The sequence below is a fragment of the Ahaetulla prasina genome, chromosome 3 (assembly GCF_028640845.1).
Source record: "Ahaetulla prasina isolate Xishuangbanna chromosome 3, ASM2864084v1, whole genome shotgun sequence".
NCBI classification, from domain to species: Eukaryota; Metazoa; Chordata; class Lepidosauria; order Squamata; family Colubridae; genus Ahaetulla; species Ahaetulla prasina.
In genome coordinates this window covers 51523252-51547251 of record NC_080541.1, presented here as the reverse complement: position 1 = coordinate 51547251, position 24000 = coordinate 51523252, and the positions used below count along the sequence as shown (strand labels likewise).

General features: G+C 38.0%; 2 protein-coding genes across 2 annotated transcripts in view; both read right to left on the bottom strand.

Annotated features, from left to right (window-relative positions):
* Positions 1-139: 139 nt before the first annotated feature.
* On the bottom strand, positions 140-1920 carry CEBPD (CCAAT enhancer binding protein delta). Its single transcript, XM_058177656.1, has one exon. The coding sequence runs from the start codon at positions 1699-1701 to the stop codon at positions 754-756; it is 948 nt and encodes a 315-aa protein (XP_058033639.1). The 5' UTR covers positions 1702-1920; the 3' UTR covers positions 140-753.
* A 5612-nt stretch (positions 1921-7532) lies between these two features.
* PRKDC (protein kinase, DNA-activated, catalytic subunit) overlaps positions 7533-24000 on the bottom strand; it is a 91118-nt gene continuing 74650 nt past the window's right edge. Inside the window, exons 73-86 of the mRNA XM_058177661.1 lie at positions 23558-23718; positions 22689-22900; positions 21856-21943; positions 21332-21475; positions 19846-20050; positions 17858-17925; positions 16185-16405; positions 15609-15701; positions 14230-14316; positions 11620-11691; positions 10304-10505; positions 9553-9741; positions 9062-9201; positions 7533-8079 (exon numbers count right to left, since the gene is read on the bottom strand). Of these exons, the coding sequence (XP_058033644.1) occupies positions 7875-8079; positions 9062-9201; positions 9553-9741; positions 10304-10505; positions 11620-11691; positions 14230-14316; positions 15609-15701; positions 16185-16405; positions 17858-17925; positions 19846-20050; positions 21332-21475; positions 21856-21943; positions 22689-22900; positions 23558-23718 (2087 nt within the window). The 3' untranslated portion in view covers positions 7533-7874. The remainder of the gene's footprint in view (positions 8080-9061; positions 9202-9552; positions 9742-10303; positions 10506-11619; positions 11692-14229; positions 14317-15608; positions 15702-16184; positions 16406-17857; positions 17926-19845; positions 20051-21331; positions 21476-21855; positions 21944-22688; positions 22901-23557; positions 23719-24000) is intronic.

Below are 24000 nucleotides of genomic sequence, written 5' to 3'. Positions count from 1 at the left end.
ATTCAATAACTATGTGATTGACATTTAAATGTCCTTGAGGAAATACTAACCATGGCACTTTATCATTCATCTGTATGGTACTTAACGTTTGCTACGTTCCCTCAGTACATGTTCACATCACAACAAATACGAAGTCAGATACATTTCAAGGGATTTTTATTTTTAGAAATGCTGTAAAAATTTTATATAAAAGTTTGAGCATGCTCAGTCTACTTTTTCCTCATACTATTTATAATAAAAAGTGTTTGAAAAGTCTGAAAAATCATTGTTTCTTACAAAGTACCATAGCTGCATCAACAAAGGGGGAGGGGAAAGGGAGGATGATCATTATAAAAATAATTTAGGAGGAAAGACGTTTAGCTTCTCTTTCGCTTAAAAAAAACTTTTTGGCAAGTTTTGTGGTTAAAAAGACCCAAGCTTAGCCCATTCCAAAAAAAAAAAAAAAGCCAAACACACGCACGCACACAGGTTGTTATCCCCCCCTCCCCCCACTTCTCACTCCGGCGTAGTTCAGTCCAGCCTTCCAGGCTAGGTTTCTTGCTTGAGGGAAGAGGCGAGGCAAAGAGCACCCCCCCACTCCCTCCGCGTACCTTTGGCACAGTCCCCGGGGCAGCCAGAGTCTTCTAGCCTGGCCCTCCCTTCCCCTCCCCCCGCAGCCCCCGCTGCAGTTTGTGCGACTCGCGCTGAGGTATTCATGAAGAAGTTCAAAGTCTCTTGCTTATGGGCGGCCGTGGCGGCGCTGCCTGCAGCCGGTTACCGGCAGTCCGTGACCGAGGAGGGCTGCAGGAAAGAAGCGTTGGGCAACTGCTTGAAGAAGTGTCGGAGGCTCGTTAAGTCCCGGCTGAGTTGCTCAATCTTCTTATGCAGCCTGTCGTTCTCTGCGGACAGCTCGACCAGTTTCTGCTGCATGTCTTGGTTGCGGCGCTTCGCTTTGTCGCGGCTCTTGCGCACCGCAATGTTGTTGCGCTCCCGCCGCTGCCGGTACTCCGGACTGAACCTGTCCACGCCCTTTTTGCCCGACCGCTCTTTGGACCCCGACGACGACGAAGCTGAAGAGCGGCTGCTATAGCTGGACGGCGAGGCGCTGCCCGGAGGTTCAGGGGAGGTGGGCGGCGTGGGCTGCCCGCTCAAGTTGACAATGGTTTGGGCGCAAGTAGCAATCTGGGAGGGCAACAGCGAGCCCGACGCCTCGCCCCATTCTGGCTCTTGCTTGAGGGCGCCCCGGAGCGGGCCGGGGAAGACGCTGGCGTGCAGCAGGCTGGCCAAGGCGCTCCCTCCGGACGCTGGCGGCGGCGGCGCCTGTGGCGGCGGCAGGTAATCCCCGTAGCCCCCGCCGCGCTCGCCGCCCTTGTGGTTGCTGTTGAAGAGGTCGGCGAAGAGCTCGTCATTGCACAGCTCCAAGTTCGGCACGGCCGCCATGGAGTCAATGTAGGAGCTGAAGTCGATGGCGCTCTCGTCCTCGTACATGGCCGGCGCGGCGGCACTCAACTCCGCCAGGTCGCGGCTGCCGCTGCTCGGAGCTGAGCACATCCCCCCGGACTCCTCGCTTGCCTGGGCGACACTCACGCTGCTCGCCTTGCAGGAAGGACTCAGACCGCCGCTGCCTTCGCCCGCTTTGGCGTCGTAGAAATTGGCGGGCTCCAGAGGCCAGGTTCTGTAGCACGGAAGCGAGTCCAAGGGATCCAGGGTGGCGGCGCTCATTGCAAACTCGGGTCGGCAAGGTAAGCGAGAATTCAGAGGGAAGGTGAGAAGTTTAACCGGCCGTCGGTGCGGCTCGTTCCTTGACCCGTGGGCCTCCCCGGACGTTTCTCGCCCCCCGATGTCACTCGGGCTTTCGCGCCTTCGGACTGGCACGCTGTGCTCCTCACGCTTGAGAGCCCGAGATCACACACGTGCGTTTGAAAAGGAAAACCTGGCGGCGAGGTGCTGCCACGGCCCTTTATATCGACATCGCTTCTCGGACCCCACCTCCTTGCCCTTTCTGACGGCGGAGGGTGTGGCTGGAGAAGTCCCGGGAGGTGGAGGCAGCAGCGGGTCTGGCTCTGGGCGCCTTTCGGCCTCGCTGCCAACGGGGCGGTTGGAGGAGAGGCAGCTGCTGGGATTGGCCTGCAAAACCCGGACCTCCCCTGCTGCTTTGCCACCTTTGATCGGGACCGGGAAGCCAACCTAGGAGCGGTCTTTAACCCCCCCTCCCTTTCGGGAGATGAAGACTAATGTCCTTCGAGTGGCCAGGATGGCGGCTCTGCTCAGATGGCAGCCGCCTGCCTTGGCTCAAGCCGTGGGAGCGAAAGGGCAGTTCTCTGGCCCGTCACTCTCGGCTGGTTCCGGACTTAAATGGGGTTTTGGGTTGAGGCAGCAAAGCAACCGGGAAAGGAAGCAACCCGGGCCACTCAAGTATAATTTGGAGATAGACCCTTCACCCTCCACCCGATATTACTTGGCTTGGCAATACCCCACCCAACTCGCTCCAAAGCAACGAGCCTTTCGTCCACCTAATAACCCGCGCGTGTGGGGGGGGGGTGTTGGGGTATAAGAAATGGAGCGGAAGCCGGGAGAAGCCCGATCTTTAACTGTGGCTAAGCTGGGAGGGGGTGGGCGGCAGAGGGTGGATCGCTTTCTGATAGCCATCCTGCCCGTTTGCTTTTGGATTACAGACGGCTCAATTCTTGCAGTCTCGGGGAGAGGATTCCCGACAGCCTTTCTAAGAAGCGTGGGGGGGGAGAGGTTTTGTGCTAGTTTTGCCTGCCCCGTGCTGTGCAAACAGTCCCATTTTGGTCTTGCTAACGCCCTGCACGTATGGTGAAATGACCGAGTTGGTCTCAGCTCAGAAGAGCTATCTGAACCTACAGGCTCTGCAGTTCAACTCCCGGAACTCCCAGTCAGCATGGAATACACCAATCAGGACTACATATTTTATTGCTTTGGTGGAATCCATAAACCAACTGATATACATATGCGATCGTTCTAAAACACATCAAGCACAAAATAAGACATGCAACTTGATGTTTGAGTGAATTCAAACTCACTTTAAAAGTGAAATACTTGCCAAATCTTTACAAAGTTAGTTGTTTACCATTTTATCAGAAATTGCTAGCAAAATATGCAAGGAATGGTTTGACAGTATACCCATGCAATTTTGTTTTGGGATTCCAATGTTTTCTCTACTACTGCTTTTATGTATACTTTTATTTATACTTGCCATAGAAAACATCAATTGGTTAAATCTTCATTGTATATTCTCATTTAAATATTGCCCTCTAGTGGCTAAATATTGCCCATACTGTTGTGATCCAGAATACTTTCTCCTGCTTGGATGAGTTTTGCAAACCATAGGAAATTCTGTTGCCATCTTGAGGCAATTTAAAAAATACAGTCTTCCTGTTTTCTCAGTTCTAATCATCAGTTTCATTCTAATTTTTTGTTAATACCATTTTATTTGTGCTTATAAATCAGTATTGACTCCTAGCAACTCCCATGCACAATAATTAAAATATGGATAGTTTTCATTATTTCTTCAAAAAGGAGATGGTTGATTCAATATGATTTAAAGGCCATTAAGTTAAAAAAACAGAAGCCATAATTCTACTGGTCCACTAGAAAAAGAATCAAAACTCCGTAAGGGTGATACTTTTATCAGAATCAACCAAATTAAAGAAAAAGTGTGTCCAAAATCTCTGAAGAAATCGGAGAAGAGGGTTATCAATAATACATTAGTAAAGTAGCTTTTTAAACAAAACAATAAAAGCACTGTATACCAAACTTCACAAGTTTTGTTCAAGAAAATATTTAAAAGTTGCTTTTGTAGAAGAGTGATACATACATACATACATACATACATACATACATACATACGATATAATGACTACATGCTTTCATATTATGTTACAACAAAAAGTAATGCAATTACTCTAATGTCAAGACATTCAGTACAGTGGTGACTGTAAGCAAGAAGCTGGCTAATTGTGAGTGGAACAGGTAATAAGCCTCAATTGGGAGCAGGGAAAAAATACAATATTTACTGCTTAAAAACATTGATATAGCAATTAGTACCTGTCTGCCTAGAGAACCTCTCTGGTTGTTTCTGGACCAACTTAATGGTTCCTTAACTGTGCAAATAAAACCAACTTATAGTTCTAGTTAAGGGTAAACATGATCTGTATGGGAAAACTAATGATGCTGAGAGGCTTTTGTATAGCAGCTAATTCTCAGCACTGTCATCAGCGTTATAATTCATATTCCATTTTCCTTAGTATAAAATACAACCGTACATATTGACTTATAAGGAAGTCTTTTAATCCTTATTCCTACCCCATTCATAAGAGTAGTTTTAAAAAGAACTACATCTTTTACAATTTTCATAAAATTAAAATATATAAATAATTATGCAGTTGCTGTGGTATGAGCAAGGCTGGAAATGGATCAACAAACAGATAAACAATTCATTGGTCCCTTTCCAACAGGAGCTGATTTGTATTAGAAACTGGTTTCTAAATCCTTTTCACCATATGTGCAAGGAGGAGTATCTTCTGTGCCCAGCAGCTGTATTTGTTCTTCTCTTTGCAGCTGCAGGAATTCTCTCAGGATGAAAATTTAAAATTCTAAAGTCTGGATAGAACTATTTGGAGTTCTCTTGCTATCATTTACTTGGTACATCCTGACAACCAATATGATCAGGAGTGTTGAGGGCTATTGCTGTCACTCTTTTATACTTCTGCTCATTATTCTTTGGTTATCCAGTTCTGATAACTCATTTTTTACTTTAGTAAGTTTAAAGTCTGTTCAACTTTCAAACTATACATGGAATTTTCTGTTTTAGTTTTTATTGCTGAATACCCTCTAACCTTTGCTCTGCCTTTAGGAAGATTTGAAAGCCACTTGATTTTAATGACTGAATATCCCAGAGTAAAGGCAATAAATGCTTGTCATAGTGCATAGTGATTAGCTTCATGATTAATCATTCTCTGTGGGTAGAAAATGTACTGTACTATCAGATGTTGGCTTGATATACACTGCATTAGGTTTCCCCTCATGCTAATTATTAGCCTATCCTTGGCTTTTTATTCCATGTGATTGTCCAGAGAATTTGATTTTGACATAACTAATTTTTTTTATAAAAACGTAAAAAGAAATTGAAATTATTTATATAAACTAACCATGTTTAAAAAAATAAATCCAAGACCAAATGTAATATGGATCACGTTCTAGTAGAAATTAATAAATTTTTACTAGACTAAATTGATCCTTTATCTATTATATGTTGCAAACAGGGAATACCAGTATATTTTAATTATTTGCTAGTCTTCTGAAGAACCATCAAAATCTTAAGCATTTCTTAAGTTTGACTAGACGTTTCTCTGTATGTTCACAATTCATCAGTTTGGCACACCAAGCACGTCTATGATAAGCTATATTATTAGCAAATTTTGTGAAGAGTTGGGGGGGGGTGATCCTAGATAACTCTTAAGCAGATCAGCCAGAAATTACTTCCTCATCCCCAAATCTGGTCATCAGTGGGGATTAGTGTTCTAATAATTCAGGTCATATAGTAGAAACCTATAGAGCTCAGAAGCCCCAGTCAGCATGGCTAGCATGACAAATTGTCCATCATCAACTTTGGATAACAAGTTTTCCACCTGAAAGCATTTATATCTCACTTTATGGCCTGAATGTTTACTCTTTTGTTTTCCTTTATGTCTGGAAGAGTTGGTGGTAAATGGAAACCAGGACGTCAAAGAACACAGGTGGCTGGACACCATCAAAGCTGACACCAGCCAGAGCATAGAAAAAATCAAAGTAGTGCAAGATTGGAAGATGTGGAAGGATGGATAACATCATTATGGCCTGAAAGACTTCAATAGCAACTGATAGAATCTTTATAGAACAGAACAATTTTTTTGGGGGGGGAGGGATTATCAGAATTGATTAAATTCCATATAGTCCAGGAGGATTTATTTTATAACAATGGAGGCATCACTATACAGAAAAACACACATGCAATATAGGACTTAATGTCAATCTTTTTTCTGTAGCTGCAACTACGATGAAATAATATTTAAAGAAAACTAAATTATTCTTTTGAAAGCTTACTAGTACCAACCAGACTGTTTGGAAAAATGATCTTTAATATACAGTACATCTGTCTGACATTTGGCATATAAACTTATAACAAGAAGCAATTGCTACAAGAATGCTTTACTATGCATGCATTATGATTAAGGACTTGGTTAAATTATAAGCTTAGAACTTTGCCCTTTTAGCCTACAGGTCAAAGTGCTCAGACTGGGCAGAAGTACAAATGAATGCCTCCTTTTAAGACAAGTACCTGAAGCCCCAAAGCTGCAGTTTTAATTCAGCTTTATCTTATTTTTTTTTCTTCACAGTGCAATTGCTTTAAAGGTAGAACATCTTTATTGATATAAATATAAAAAGAGAAGATTTGTCTCCAAGAGAAAACAATTTTAAAAATTCATTATAGATACTCACCAAACAAAGCAGCCAAGTAAGAGAGGGAAGGCAGAAGAATTGCCTTATTCCAAGGACTGACTTACAAAAAGCAGAAAAGAGGAAGGAATGGATGTGTTTTCCCACTATATTTCTATCATCTTTCAGAGTTGAAGGAATACTACTGGCCAACATTTCTATAGGTCCTGAATATGGAGGCTGCATAACTAGACTATATTTTAATGCCCGTGCAATATTGATTATATGAATTTTTTACATTGGCTTGGACAGATGAAATTTCACTCTACCCTAACAGGATGATGATGTTATCCATTCAGTTGCGTCCGACTCTTGGCAATTCTCTGCACATCTTCCAATCTTAACCCTAATAAGATATAATCCAAATAACATCTGTGCACTGCCAACTGATCTGGGACTTAATCATTATGTTCAGAATTTGCATTTATATGTTTTTAAAAATACAGCATGTAGTTCAGTATAGCAATTGTTCATACCATGTTTTTAAAAGTAAACATTTTGTAGGAGTCAGTATTATTTATTCAAAATATTGTGCTAATTTTGTACATCCTAAAAACAGATTGATTACCTATCTGAAACAGGATACACAAGTAAAAGTAAACCACTTCTGTGATATACATGAGGAACTCTTCTAAAGCATGTTTGGGAGCATCTTTACAGATGGGCCTGATGTATCTTTCAAAGGTACCTTTTTTCTATAGTCTGGTTTCTATAGGAAGGTAGGACTTTATTGTCAACGTATTATTTTCAGTTTCATTTTAAAACTACATATATATTAGAAATAACATTTCATGAGTGATCAATTTTGCTAATCATTAATGTCTGTGTCAAGGAATGACAGAACTCGGAGTACGTATTTAAATGTATTCAGTCAGTGCTCTGTACACATTACTGCTTGCTTATAATTATTGAAATAAACCATAGTGTGTCTCTCTTCTGACACATAATTTACAACTATTTTTTCTGTTCATGGAAGAAATAATTTAAAGAAATTACTCTGTTTAGCCACCATACTTATATACCCATTGACAGACAACATGACACTCGTGAAATCAATTCAGTGTATCACAGATTTATTTAATATTCATTGTTAATATAACTAATTCTTACTAGATTTTTCTAACTTTTTGTGTAATGATTTTGGGTAAGCCCTCCTTTCATTAAGATCAGCAATATAATGTATACTTGTAAAACGTGTATAATTCAAGTTTTCCTACATTACTTAATTTGAAAATCAGTTTACAGAAATGCCAAGAAATATATAAAATTCTATTGCTACATTACAGTTTGAAATGTATGCTTTAATACTTATATAAAAATATAAAAATAATATCCAGTCCTTTTAGTCTTCATCTCCAGGTCAATTAAACACTGATAAACCACAACTTTGTCCTTTACATCCAGGGTTCCCATCCTTGCCAAGTTCTGCCAAGGATATTTGGGTCAGTGGCTTGATCAATAAGGCATTTCACTTGTATTTCTTCTGCAAGTCCATCCTGTGGTTCTCTCGCACGGATGTTGAACTGTTTGCTCCCTTGTGCTACAGACACATATTCCCTGAAGGCCTCAGATTTCTCATGGCCCAGACGTAATTCATCACTTAAAAAAAAAATACAAATAAGTATGTAGTACTTATTTGACAAACCACATTTCCCCAATTACATCTTCCTGTTCCACCATAACTCTATTAGACCTGGCATGCAGCTGGCTCTGTCATTTGGTGGACCTGGTTGGTTGTGGCACCTGCGTTGCAGAATATCCTCCCCTCCCTCAGGTTGGGTTGGCACTATCATTCCTGACCTTCTGAAGACCCCTCAAGACCCGTTTGTGCCATTGGGCCTCAGGACCTCCAGTAACAGGCAATCTACTAAGATGGCTCTGTTATTATTAACATCCCGTAGCCAATTTTTTGTTTCAGCTGCATTTTTAATGTTTTAATATTAATAATTGGTATTTGCAAATTATAATTTTTAATTTTGGTTTATACCACCCAGAGGCACTAGTTTTGGAACTAGGTGGCATAGTACATATACTTTATTATATACAACAACATGGGCATCCCTTAGTCTTATATCTCACTCAGTAATATCTGAAGAGCCTAAGGAATGTAAACAGCTATGAGGCAATATGTGTGTTCAAAACTCATGTATTGCCTCACATATTTAAAATACTTAAAGTGAAAGTATGTTCAATGATGTTTGTTTTATGAGAGCTCTTACACACACCTCACAATGTACTCTTCAAGAAATGAACATGAATGTGTGCATCTTATAGTTGTACAAAACAGCTAAAGGCTGAAATATTTTCATTCCAAATGTTCTTTCCTGGCCTCAGAAAAAGCATATTGTCCTGCTCCATCTTCAGAACAGGTGAATTTGGCTATAATTTGATGTTATGTAATGGCTCATTTCAAATCTGGAACATTTTTTATAAAGTCAGATAATTCTCCATACATTTTACATACTTTAAATAAATTCATCATAAAATAGAACTTTATATTAAAATTCCTATTTTCCACGAAATAATTCTTGTATTTGCATTTTTAATTCAGATCCGCACATTTAAAATATCAAACTCATACCAGGTAATGACAGCTGGATTAGCCCCTGCCAACTTTCTTCTTGCAAATTTTACTTTTTGTAGAGGATACCAATTCACTTCATCTGTATTTATTTCCTTAGCCCATGTTCCTCCTTTTCTCAACTGTTTCAATTCAAAATTCTAAGGAGAAAAAAAGTCAATCCATGAAATAAATATTATATAATACACTGCATATTATTAATGACAGTTATCAATCAAAATTTAAATTCCTACTTCATGTATGTATGTGTATATGTACTGAATCTTAGGTACACATATCTTCAAGAGTGATTTTACAAAAAGCAGTATTTTGCTTAAATTTCTCAATGGCAAATATACTTTGTCGTATTTATTTACTGAAGGAAAAGTGAGACTCAAATGTAAGAATGAAACTATTTAAAATTCAGTGTTTGCTTGTTGAATGAATTCATTTAATAACTTTTTCTGTTTTTTCAGGTGTACCAAATTTAAACCATTAAGTCAATAGCTTACTTTCCAATCCAAAGAAGGTTCCTTTACAAATATATCCATTGTATTAATGAGAACATCTTGATTTATACGGTAGGCTCTTAAGGAATGTACCATCACACTGTATATAAGACCAGATTCTTTCATTGGCAGCATCAAATTAACAAATTGTCGAGTCAAGCGGAAAGGCATCAATTCTGGAACTTGCAGAAACTACAAAGAAAGAATAAAAATTATGAAAAAATCCATGTAATAAACAAGAAAACTTTTTTTGCTCATAGCAGAAGAGCCTGTGATTTATGAACAGCAGAAGTCAAAACGTGATAAAGGAACATGGCTTCTAGTTATAAATGCATGTATTAGTACATTATGTCTATACTCTCTCTGACTTTTAAGGCACTCAAAGAAGATACTAAACTACTAAAAGTGCAAAATAAGGGGATTGGCAAGTACTTTCCCTTTAAATTTCAAATCCATTCTGCCTAGCAGGAAATGTCTGCTATTGCAGAAGTGTCTGAAGAAAGTAAGCACTGACCCAGAAGGCTATTAAATTTTGGTCCTCTTAGCTACTGGAATTGTGATAGCAGAAAGGGGGAAAAAAGGATGCTCTGAACAGCTTCTCTTGACTCAGCAAAGAGCAAGAGCTCAAGGGATATCAGTCCCATGGTTCCTCAAAAACATCCCCTAGGCTGTCAGATATTTTATACTCTGGCTTCATTCAATATAGCTAAAGGTGTTTGCTGTAAACATTAAAATAAGGGCAAGAGGAGAATACCTGTGTTGCTGAACCAAACGCATGTCCAAAGTCTATTCCCACCAAGCCTCCAGTCTCGGTACTGATCATGAAATTTGATAAGTGTCGATCACCAATGCCAAGAATCCAATGGCTGATGCACAGCAGTGCATGGGTGCTGGCAAAATGGGATCGCAGAGACAACAAGGCTTCTGGAGTTGTACTCATTTTAACGAAGGCTTTCCTTTAGAAAATAAATAGGTTTTATATTAGCTGAAGTACAGCTACCTTACGGATAATTCCTGGCAATCACATTTAGAAACTCAGAAAAATGGGTCTTCTTACCTTTTCAGACATGTAATAAAAAGTGAAATAAAACAACAAGATTGGACTGCTTCACAAAAAACTCAAAAGTTTTTCTTTAGAAAGTATTATGCCACTGGAGATTAAAATAAGCAGAGGTCAAGGGAAGGCGAGGAAGGAATAGCTCCTAATAATGCATTTTGTACTTAATCATTAGACTTTTAAAATCTATTTACTCAATCTAATTACAGGTGGTCCTGAATTTATGACTGTAATTGAGCCCATATTTTTGTTGCTAAGTGAGGCATTTGTTAAATGAATTTTGCCCCATTTTACAACCTTTTTGCAACAGTTGTTAAAGGAATCACTGCAGTTATTAAGTTAGTAACATGGTTGTTAAGTGAATCCGGCTTCCCCATTGACTTTATTGGTCAGAAGGTTGCAAAAGGTGATCACATGACCTCGGACACTGCAACTGTCATAAATATAAGCCAGTTGCCAAGCATCTGAATTTTGATCACATGACCATGGGGATGCTGCAAAGTCATAAGTGTGAAATATGGTCATAAATCACTTTATAGTGCCATTGTAACAGTCACTAAAGAAACTCTTGTAAGTCAAGGACTACCTGTATTGTAAGACCCCGAGTGCTCTTATCAACAACATTAATACCCTGTTTCCCCTAAAATAAGACATCCCCTGATAATAAGCCCAATCGGCCTTTTGAGCGCATGCGCTAAAATAAGCCCCCCCCCCCAAGATAAACCCTCTCCGAAAATATTTAAACGCATGCGCAGCTGGTCCCCACCATTTCCTTTGGTTAGGGTTAGAGACAGAGCTGGAAATCAGGTAAGATGGCACAAGGAGCCCCATTTTGCTTCACACGCCCCAAAATAATAAAGACATCCCCAAAAATAAAGCCAAGCATTTATTTCAGGGTTCATAAAATATAAGACAGGGTCTTATTTTTGGGGAAACATGGTAGTAAATATTACTACTCAATCTACTACTCTTGTTTCAAAGCCAAGAGCTTGGAAAGAACACCCTTATCTTACCTTAGCAAATCTTTAGGAACACAGTTTTCTCGACGCTGGAAGGACATCACTGTTTCTGTTCGGCTGGCTCTTCTGAAAATTAGAGCAAACAGAATTATAATCAGGCAAATATGTGAGTTGCAATAAAGGATTTTGTAGCAATGTTTATTTTTAATCTCTGCTTATCCTGAATTTCTTATTTTTTGCTCTGTTACTCTATAAACTACAAACTCTATTAGGATGTGAAGCACCAATAACAGTGAAAGTGTAGCACAGTGGGGTGTGATGCTAGTTCGCCTCCTCGTGGTGCACCCTGGATAGCACGTTAGCGTGAAGCAAATGACTAGCAACAACTGGCAGCTAGACTACATTCAAGAATTGGCAGTTAACAAGAGTTGGCAGCCAGACATCTTTGTAGAACTCCTGGCTCTCTAAATACATGGCAACGGATAAACAAAACGGGCCTAACAGGACATATTGAGGCTGGTTTCCAACAAAGGCTTAAAAACCACAGCTGTGTTCATCGATCTTACTGCAGCTTACAATACTGTGTGCAAGAAGTGGGGTCTTGTCTCTACCCCTCAATGTGACTGTGGTGCTCCTTGACAATATATCCACATTGTGTCCAAATGTCCATCAAGAGCTTACACTGGCCCAATGTCCGAATTTTTCAACATAGACCACCCTGTCCTTGAATGACTGGGTGGACTGGACATTAACATTTGAACTACTATCAGTCCATGTATTTGCCATATGCTAAATAAATAAATGCAGCAGAGAATTCTATTCTAAAAGAATTCTTTTTTTGGCATTTTAATACCAATGTTTTATAATGTATAAATACTTGTACAAAACACCAAAATATTTGCATCAAAGATAGATAGGCAAAAATAAACATAAATTAATTGTATTGTGTTGTGTTGTATACTTCTGTGGGATTTTAAATGATACAATTTATGTAATATACTGAATGTAATTAAACTAAATTGTTCTTGATTCCAAAGATGGTATTCTTATCTGCTTACAGATTGAACTAAAAACACAATCATAATCTTGCAACCATTCCTTAATTAACATTATTCTGTGTCTCTATAATATATTTTAGTTGTTACCTTTTGTTTTAACTATGCTTAAGTTTGCTGACAGAATTTAGTCCTGCCTCATAAATATACTTCAAACCTATAACAATTGCTATACTCCTCATATTAAGTGCAATAATTCAACAAGCTATTACAAACCTTTCTGTTTGGGCCTCTGCAATACAAAAATACAAGGGACATCATCATTTATAAAATGGTCACAAAAACTTACTACGTGGAACAATTTAAGTAAATTTTACATAGCAGAAGAGGACAGATTATGATTATAGAGTCCATATTAAAGTAATTATAATAAGGCTTATATCTGATCACTCTATCTGATGTCTTTCCTGGAAACTTTACATCCAGGAATTGATTCTCACTGATTCAAAGTGCTTTCAACACAGTGTAACATAAAACATAATACCGTGTTTCCCAAAAATAAGACCCTTATATTTTTTGGAACCCCAAAATAAGTGCTTGGCCTTATTTTTGGGGTGGTCTTATTATTTTGGGGCATGGAGCAAGTTGGGCCTCCTCTTGCTCTCTTACCTGATTTCCAGATCTGTCTCCCTAACTGTTGTGGCTCCAGCCTCCGAACCTGGCCCCATGCCCGAAAGTGACTCTGAGAATGAGGGGGAAGGGCCAGTAAGGCTTACCTCAGGAGCACCGATTCCTTTGGCCCGGCTCCAGGAGCCAGAACAAGGCCAGTCGGAGGACGTAATGAGGCCAACATCCCCTGATTCCTCCCTTCCTCAGGCTACGCCTACAGATGCAGCTGATAACCATACCAATCAAGCCTGGACCGATCCACACTTCAGAAGATTAGAGAGGTGTCGTCATCAAAGGGAAGGGTGGGGCAGGAGCCCCACCCCACAGGATAAATAAAGAGTTTGGGGACTGCTTTCAGTTCTACGGGAAGCAAATTAGCTGAACCGTGTCAAAGTGAGCTGAAGTCTTAATCTGTTTGAACTTTTTGGCAGGCAGCTGTGTTTTCCTAGCCAGGACTGATAAGAGCCGTGTATCCGCTGGCTGAAGGCCAGCTCATTACTCCAGAGTGAGGACGGAGACAGAATACTAACTAACCAGAGGAAATGGCAGAGACCGGCTGTGCATGCAGTTGAATATTTTCAGGGAGGGCTTATTTTTGTGGGAGGGCTTATTATCAGGGGCTGTTTTATTTTCGGGGAAACATGATATAATATAATATAGTATTACATCTGTTTCCAAGTCTTCTAAGCTAGGTCAAGCATAAGGTTGACTCAACCTTCCATCCTTCAGAGGTAGGTAAAATGAGACCCAGATTGTTAGGGGCTATATGCTGACTCTGTAATTCGCTTAGGGCCGTAAAGCACTATGAAGCGGAATATAAGTGATATTGATATTGCTATAAGTATGTAGTATGCAGAGAAATGGAGGCAGGGGCAAGAAGGGGAGCAGGCGTGGATGATCAGTCACTGCAGAACTGCTGTATCTGCCTGACAATTTATGTGTTTGGTGGAGGAAGGGGAACCAAAGTATCTGATGGAGAATAAGCATTTCCAAGACTTACTTGAACATAGTCGTGTAACGTTCAATTCCATCTCTTTCCTCCATCTTGCGCAGCCAATCATTATAGTCAGCACAAGGACCTTTGGGACTTTAGAGAGCGAAGAATACAAACTTAATCTACATGCAGGTATTTATGCATCATTTGAACTATTAAAAGTGCTTACTTTCTGGTTTGATTTTAGCATTGATAAATTATAAGAGGAATTAATGTCCAAGTGTGCAGTCCTTGGTCTTCTGAGCGTGGTTGTTTTCTCGCAGACACTTCATTACCAAACTAAGTAACATTATCAGTGTACTGGTGATGTTACCTAGTTTGGTAATGAAAAATCTGCAAAAAAACAACCACTTTCAGAGAGCACCAAGGACTCCACAGTTCAATCCCAAGCAGTAAACATTCTCTGCTATTGGTAATGTACGGTTTTACCAATATTCTAGAATAATATAAAGAGTAACTTTATTTGCAGATGACAGCTACATCTGTTAATAAAACATATCCAAAAAGAATGTAAACGATTGTTATCAATGCTGTATTCAATCAAGTCAGTTCAAAATGTTACAAGAACCCCCACAACTGTTTAAATAGTTTGTTATATAAAATCTGCTCACAGAAAAATGCCAAGCACCTGGTGTAACCCAAAAGACAGAAGGTTAGAGGGGATGAATAAATATGCAACTGAATTTGTACATTCAAACTCAAATGAAGGTATCAAACAAATTATGTCACAAAATATCATAAAATTTTGATAAGGACCAATATAAAGAAAAGCACTGAAAAGTTGACAAAAAGAATTTTCCTTAATTTGGCCTTCACATAAGCCTACAATTGTACATGAGTTGACTATACTTAAGAGCTGCTTTCATCATTAGTTAGCATTCATGAGGAAAATAAATACTTCCATAATGAAAAATGGCTTAGATTCTGTTAAGTGATGCAACAGTGAAGGTTCCTCATAATCCTGATTTTCCACAATAATTGCCTCCTGCTGCTATTGATTTGGTTTCCACACTAAGCAAGCATCTACACAGATCTGAGTTCCAATTTAATTAAAGTTGACTTCCTAATTATTTAAATTAAAATGAAATTTAAAAACCCCTTCCTTGTAAAAACCAGTCTGTTGATAAGAATGAGGTGATAAAAAAGCCACAGGTAATAAAAATCTTCTTGCTTAAGTAATAAAATATATAGGTGAACTCATGCTGATTAAGCAAACAGCTTCTAATTATTATCTAGGTCAGGAAATACTTCAAATAACCTCTGAAGATAATTCTCAGCTGATCCAATAGACATTAGTACAATGAGTAATGTTAACTGATTAGAGATACCTAATAATAGAAGCAAAGAAAGTCATTAACAAATCAGAATAGTTATGCTCCACTTACCTGTTATAACAAGTCTCTTCCTGTTCAGACATGTTTTTCAAAAGGAAGTCTTTTAACGGATAGGTATTCTCAAGCCATTCGATCAGTCCCAATCTGTAAAAAAATAAATTTGAACTTATTTTTGTTATGATATGGCTGTAGGAGGATGACTGGCAGAACCAGAGGGATGAGTTAAAAGAGGCCTTAGTTTAGAATTAACAAAACCACAAGTCAACTTAAGTCCAACACCCTACCCCCACCCCTGTATGCCACTGATTTAGCTCTAACCAGATGCTAACCATTAATCTGAGAATATTCCTGTGCATAGGCTTTAACAATAAATCTGTAATCTGGAACTTTGTGTATGGATTTGATTTTTCACACCTGACAATAGCAAAATAAACAATGTATTTCTCATCCATGTTAAAATATTCTAAACACAGAAAAGATGGCACGGTGCATGTTTTGAAAACAGCTTTAAAGAAGGAGTTTAAGAAGGGGGGGAGGCACAAGTAATTCAGAGATGATGCTCTGTAATATACAGCAATTATGAAGACAAAAGTCTCTGTTCTACGTAAGGGTTTAGCATGTGTCTACCTGGTTGTCATTGGTATAACTTGATAGGTTTTTATCTGCATGTTTCTTTGGCTGCAGGCAGCATCTCGTGAAAGAATGTTATTCATAACTTCAAAGAGCTGCTCAATGCGTTGGTCTTGCCTGAGGTCTTCTCCTCCTTTCACAAGAAAGGGATATTCCCGCTCATCATTGCCTCTGATAACTATACGTTTTGGTTTCCGGATGGATTGCATTACTTTTATCTTTGACAGAATGTAGAAGAAGAAAAATACAGAGCAGATAAGAAAATACTGTTATACAAATCGACCCCTAAAGAAGTGACATATTTCTTATGCAGCACCAGAAATAAAACCCAGAAATGAAAATTCTCTCCTGAGTTTTTCAAGCAGTATTGTCTCCAAACGGTAGCTTATATTGTTTATTTTTACATTTTGTTTTTGTACGTTGCATGGGTTTAGTGACCTGCAATTTGCAATAATAATAAACAAAATTTACAGTAAATTAAAATTAATAAAATTGGAAAGTACAGGCAGCAGAAGGTAAATCACACCGAAGATTTATTAGAGATGCTATAGAATTACTTATGAACAAAAGTAACAATATCATCTGAAAAATCATACCCGAAAAATCTTCCTATTTTAAAATGCAAACAATCCAGTTTTAGGAAAGGATATCTTAAAATTCAAGGATATCTTAAAATTCTTAATGACCTTGATGCTGCTCTTAAATTTGGTTTTACATACAAGCAACAATGAAAAAGCCATGTTGCAAGTAAACAGATTCAGTTTGCTGCAGGTCACTGATTTTCAAAAGGCACAGACCTCAACATCTATTAATATATAGATTTCCAGTCAGGAAACTCATTGGGTATTGACAGCTGTAATTGACCTTTCATTTAAACTTACAGCCACTTCTGTTTTTGAGAGTGGTAATAAAAACTATGTTCCTTGTAGTTTTTATTTTTGCAAAATGGATGTCACAGTTTGAGATTCCCGCCATTAGATCCTAAGTGAAAAATCAGTATGCAGAATAGACCTGTCATTTATGAGAACAGAATTCACTTTTCTTCTGGTGCATTCTGAAACACCAAGTTTAGAATTTAAGAGATCAAGCAAGTATACAGAATTTGTTCCATGATATATATATATAGTGATAGTATAAAGAGCTTCCTTAATAGGTTTTCTATTTTGCTGTTTCTGCTGGAAGGAGGAAGTGGAATGAGTGTAACTGTGTGTTTCCATCTATTATAATTACTGTGTTATATGCAGTGGGGAAATCAATTTTATAAATGGAATCTCTTTATCTTTCAACTGGTAGTGGGTTTCCCTTACCTTTGCTACCGATTTGGAACTGTACTCACACGCAGCACTTCTGCGCATGCGCAGAGCATCTGTGATGACATCTGGGCGGGTGGGCCTCTGGGTGACATCCCACCACCGTCGCCACAGGTTCTCCCAAACTGGGGCAAACCAGTAGAAACCCACCACTGCTTTCAACCAATTGATTTTAATTAATAGATGCTATTAACTTTTCCTGTTTTTGCAAATGAGTTCTGGAGAGGCAGATCCTGCATATGTATCAGAGTATTTACTGCAGTGAGTAGATTAATATGGGGGAAATGATTAATTATTATTTAATATAAATTTCTACTACAATGCTAACAGTATGCTCTGTAGGTTAATCATTTCACATACCCGCTCATCAAATCCGGAAATTTTTGCATGATATTCCGGCAATGGCTTTCCTTTACCATCATACTGACCTGAATAAATAAAAAAAATGTTTTTTTAAAAAATGTGGCTTTTTAAAAACGCTTATTAGATCAAAAAACAAATAACTTCATCAGAATGTATTATGTGTTTGATACATCTGGTACACAATGCAGTATTACATTGGTAGAAAATATTAAGTTACTTTTTATAGTAGAAATGTAGTCATATGGGAAGGATGCCTGTTAAGGGAGCTTCAATATGATTCTTGCAATTCTAGTTTTGACATCAAGATTGTCAGCAAAAGCTTTTTGAAAAATGCTGCTTTGGAAAGTATTGTCAATTAAGTTCCAGTCTAAAAAGGAGCTCTAATATGTCACAATCATTTTAGATCAGTTGAGAAATTTGTCAGGGTGGTGCTGGTGAGTGATGGAACATTCATTTACCAGAAACTCAATAGTTCAGGATTATTTTCAAAAAAAGACTGACTTAGGAATCTAAACAATAAATGCTAAATCACTTTTATGAAGACAAAATGGCAATGCCCAGAGATTACACTACAACAGAAACCTTGAGGAAAACCACATATAAAGTATCAAACAATGTCAATTACCATATTTTTCTGAGTATAAGACGCACATTAGTTTTTGGGGAGGACAACAAGAAAAATAATTCTGCCTCTGCCTACCAGCGTCCATCGGTATTCATCTGGCTAGCATCCTTGCAGCAAACAACCTGGTCAACTTCAGCACGTTATCACAGCCTGATTCAGCACAAACAACTGATTGGCAATTGGACTGGCCTCCAGGAATACTTATTTATTAATTTATTTATTAATCATATTTCTATACCACCAATCAGCTATTCCAAGCAGCAGGGATAGCCACATCCCATTGCTGCCTCCGCACGTCACCTTTTTCATCTCCGCACGTCACATTTTTGGCCTCCGCACATTGCATTTTAGACCCATTCCAGGCTGGCAGGATTGCCACAACACATCACTATCAATTGCTACCTCTGCGCATCGCGTTTTTGGCCTCCGCACGCCTGGTTTTTGGCCTCTGCATGTTGTATTTTCAGCTCATTCCAGGTGGCCACCGCTGCTCCCTGCCACCTTGAACCAGCCGAAAGTGGAGCCTGAAAATGCGACATGGGAGGTGGCGATATGCTGTGGCGAGCCCCGCAGCCTGGAACAGGTCTAAAATGGGGCGTGCGGAGGCCAAAAACGGCCAAAGGGTGGGAGCCAGAGGACCTTCGGCAACATTCGCTGTATAAGAAACACAGACATTTCCATCCACTTTTGGGAGGGGAGGAGAAGTGTGTCTTATACTCCAAAAAATATGGTAATATACACACTAAAGCCTCCCACCACAAAACAATTAAAAGGCAAAACTAGAAAGCAGATGGAAATATACCCTCATATCTTTTATTTGTTATAGCCCTCATATACTCCCCAAAATCCTCAGATTTCTTTTGTTCATTTATTTCAGGGACATGAGCACAATTTGTGCCTGGAGATAAAAGAGAGGCTGGCGATTAGTATGCTGTTTTGCAGCATTTTCACTACAAAATTCCAATGGGTCAGGCATGCTGATAAGCACATTATGCAGGTACCATGTTAGCACCTCAATCCTGAATACCAAGCAAAAGCAAAATGCCATTGTTTCTTTTCCTGTCACTGTACTAAAAACAGTTCAACGTTGTTTTAAATTGTTTTACAATTTAAATGTTTCCTATTTCAACCAAGATGCATTTTCTCATACATAAAGCTTTTGAATTAAAGTAAGTTTGAAGATTTCATATTATCTCCAAAGTGGTAAAAACCAGAGATGGAAAATATTAAATAGTCTAGTCCAACCCACTATGATAATATAATTAGAGGGTAGTCCTTCAATTAATGTATTTTTTTCATTAGGGACATTCTTTAACTTATAGGGAGTTTTCTTCTTTTTATCCGCCAAAGTATACTTTACCAGGGATTTCCAGTTCAGTCCTCAAGAATTCTGGTTTGAATTCACTCATCCAAGGGGAGCACTCCTTTAGATTCCCAGGTTCTTTCTCACATTTTTTCATTTTTGTAAAGAGAGAGAATGCAACTTTACTGAAGACGCTGGCGTTCATACCTAGCAGTTTTGAACCTCCTTTTCCAAAATGATTGTCAAGTTCCTTTCCAAATTCCTAAAATAAAATTCATTTACAACAAAAGCACTAGCTTTAATATAAGAAAAATATTTAGGCCGTTATGGAAAAACGAAAGTACAATGGTATCCTTAACAAAGGACCATAGAAGAACATTTACAAACTGCCAGAACTTAATTGTTAACATGCCAAACGTTAAGTGATCAGCAAAAAGTACAAGCTGTGACCAGGGAAGGATTCCATGTATTTCAAGAATTGTGGGTTGTGAGTGATGAATTGCCTACAATGGGGATGGGAGCTTCTTATGAAATTTCCAAACCATACCATTGGATTTGTCCCCTTGTGATGGCACTTTTCACTGAAGCTAATAAAAGGATATGGATAAATATGTCCTCCTACAGAAGCTGCCACACTGAACCACAATCAAAGCTGCATGAACTCCTCTTTGCACTAAATAAATAAAACATAAACTATGCCAAAAAGAAAGACATTGGGGGGGTGGGGGTGGAATCCTAGAACTTTAGGAACTAAATTTCAAGTGTCCAGTCTACCTCCCTCATAAGAAAAATGAAATCAAAAACTTTGCAGGAATAATTCACATATAAGACTCTGAAACAGGCAAATTCACTGCCTTCTAGGAGTGCCCAAGAATAACGAACTTATAGTCTTTCAAATACTCATTTACTTCAGATCTACCAAAGCACCACCGGTTATGTCTGGTTTCTAGCTGACCAGCAATTAATTAATATAGGACATTCCCAAAATTCTGCCAAATAATCACCCATAGAATACATACTAATTTTTGAATGGCTCAATTCTATGAATGGATATGCTAAAAAGCAGCTGCTGCAGTGATGACTTCTAATGATTATTCTTAAAAACACAGATTATGCAGAAAATTTTCATTTTTACTTTACTGTGCTCAACAATTTCAGAAGAACCTTGAAAAAGGCTGAAAAAAATTCTTGAAATGGGCCTAAACTCTCTTCTGTAGTTATGTTCTGTATGCAACTAGAAGCTTCTCTAGTCTTCTTTCATTCTGTAAAATCAGACTGAATGCTCCCTCTGGAGGAATGTTTCAAAACTTCTATTCTGCTTTCAACTTTTCAATTTGCAGCCTAGTGCAATAATAATGGTGGACTACTGTTGATTTGGGACTCTTTAAGTATTTTTTGTTTGACTAAGTTTTTAAAAGAATGTTTTCAAACTGCATAAAGCCAAGATTTATGTAACCACAATATACATATAAGAATTATTTTTAAAAAATCAACAGTTAATTTATAAACTCATTAGTATTCAATTGTAAAGCATGATACACACTTTAATAAATTGCTTTCTGAACAACCCAAGACAGGGAGCCTCTAAATTTCCAAGGTTTTGGTACATCCCATCATACAATTGCTGAATGTTATTTGTATTTTTCTTAGTTTTTCCCAGCTCATTTCGGACATCTTCAATCCAATCCTACAAATGCAGAATAGAAATTATTTTCTCTCTTAGAAAATGAACTGATAGCAGACATCAAAATGTAATGGCAATCAGGTCATAATCAGAAATTCATGCTGCTGAAGATAGAGATAATGTTTTATTAAATTTATATGCTACCTAACTCCCAGAGATTCTGGGTGCTTTACAAATAGTTACAACATTAAAATCAAGAAAACAATAAGAGATTTTTTAAAAAAAGATAGAAAAGGTACGATGACAAAATTGGATGGGCATAAAAGAAAAAAAAAACACTTAGTTACTGGGTGAACAGCAAAAACAGATGAATTTGGCATACTCAAGTCACTACATAAATAAATCTAGATAATTTCAGATTATGAAGAATTTGACAGATGTACCTTGAATAGCATTGCTGGATTGGAAAGCTGTTCCAAGGAATGGACAAAATCTTGAACCACTCCTCCTTCATACAACTTGCTCTTCACTCTACAAAGGAAAGAAAGAGTGCAAAAGGAAAGAGAAACGTTCCCCTTAATTTTTTTAAAATGATATCCTAGCACAGTTTTTCAACTAATAAGCAAACTATTTTAGCTACAATCATCTAAACCATGGTTGGCAAATCTTGTGGCTTGCTTGGATTGCATTAAGTGAAGAAAAATTGTCTTGGGCCACATATAAAATATACAATAAAGTTAACGTATATAAATAACAAAGTTCCTCTATTTTTTAATACTTTATTTTCTTGTGAGACTGGATTACTAGTTGTCTAGGGCCACATATGGTCGTTGGTTGAACATATTTGGTCTAAAGAGAGACTATAACTTAGTCCAAGTTTAATGATTAAATATAAACTACTCTCTAAGTTAAGATTCCTTACTCTTTAGGTTAAGTTAAATAAATGTCTTTCTTTCTGAACAGATATAATAAAAAACCAAATTTAAAAAAGACAATCATAGTGTCTGAGCTACTTGATAACACAGATTGTGTTAGGAGCAGCAAGATCAATAAGATGGATCAATTTATAATTTATAGAAATTTGTTTCAGCAATTATGTAATTCCTTAGTAGGAAGAATTAACCTACTGACATATTTTTTAACCTTTAGCAAACTAAAAAAAAACTTTTCACTTAAATGTAGCATATGAAATTATGGGCAAACTACACTTTTGCCTAACCATAAAAGAAAATTTGCTTTTCTTCTAAAACATGTTTTCTTTCATTTTTAATGTTACCTTTCTACAAACGCCTTATTTTTATGACCTATGGCAGTTTCTGGGAAAGAAAAGCTTTCACTGCTGATCATGAAGGGATACACTATTGCTTGTGGGTAACTAGAAGCAATTTCTTCCACTATATGCTGAACGGCAGGTGCTTCATTCTTATCCAGCATTGCCATCAACTGGCTGATCCAACCAATGAACTGCCAGCAGGGAATTGAAGAAATCTGTGAAAACAGTAACTGAATGTAGATTACAGCAAATAAAGCACGCTTTTATCCTAACTCTCCTGAGCTCAATAAAAACTAAAGCCTCTACCTGCTGGAATATGGAAATGCATGTAGAATGTATAAAATGTTTACTAAATTCAGCCAAGACCTTGGTAACATGTTTCTAAGAACCAATAAACTTGAGATAAACAAAAATCAACCAGTTTTTGCCCAGAATTTGTAACAATATTCTTCTCAGTTATGGAAGCAAATCACAAACCTTGTATTCAAATGCTGACAGTTGCACGTATTGTTCCTTTGAATGTCTATCCTAAACATTTATTATATATATAGCACAAAAGGACAGGGAAAATCAGGGCTCTTTTCCAGTTGTCACTGGAACAAAATGATAAATTTCTCCACAAGGAATAAACCACCTATGCAGAACCACCTACGAATGAAGCATCAATTTATAGGATGCTCTCCTGAGGCAGGTAAGATGACCTATAAGATAATACTGGAGGCCTGCTATGTGTGATACAGCAAGTAATATTCAGTGGTCTTAATTTTCCAAAATTAATTTATAAATGTACATGCTGCCCACCCAAATGATTGTGAGGGGCTTACAAAACAAAACTAGATAATATATTTTCCTTTAAAGATGGGAGGACTCACCTCTTGTGTCATGAGTCCCAGAATCCTTTCTGGATACTTCTCTACAATTTGCAATAGTCTAGGGAATTTTAATCTTGCTTCATTTGAATTTAATTTCAAAGCTTTTATTACTTTTTCCACTACAATTGCTGGGAATATTTGCAAATCCTCAGTGTTTACATCTGGCAGAACATAAGATCGTCAACAGAATATTAGACTTTTAATGTTGATTAAAAATTGTGATTTATTTAACATAAAGTTTTTTTAGGGCTATATAAAATAATACATTCAATTTTTTTTTCCTAATGTACTTTGTCAAATCTTCTGTAGACCTGACATTTCACACTCTTCTCAAGAAAACAACATATAGTATGAGATTTGAAGGCTGGCAGGAATGACATTTACAATAGTAGAAAGAATAGTAAGAATCTATTGGATTAGGTGCAAAGCATGTAGTCCAGCAT

Coding starts and splice junctions, on each gene's coding strand:
- CEBPD (XM_058177656.1), bottom strand. CDS start 1,701: ATGAGCGCCGCCACCCTGGATCCCTTGGACTCGCTTCCGTGCTACAGA.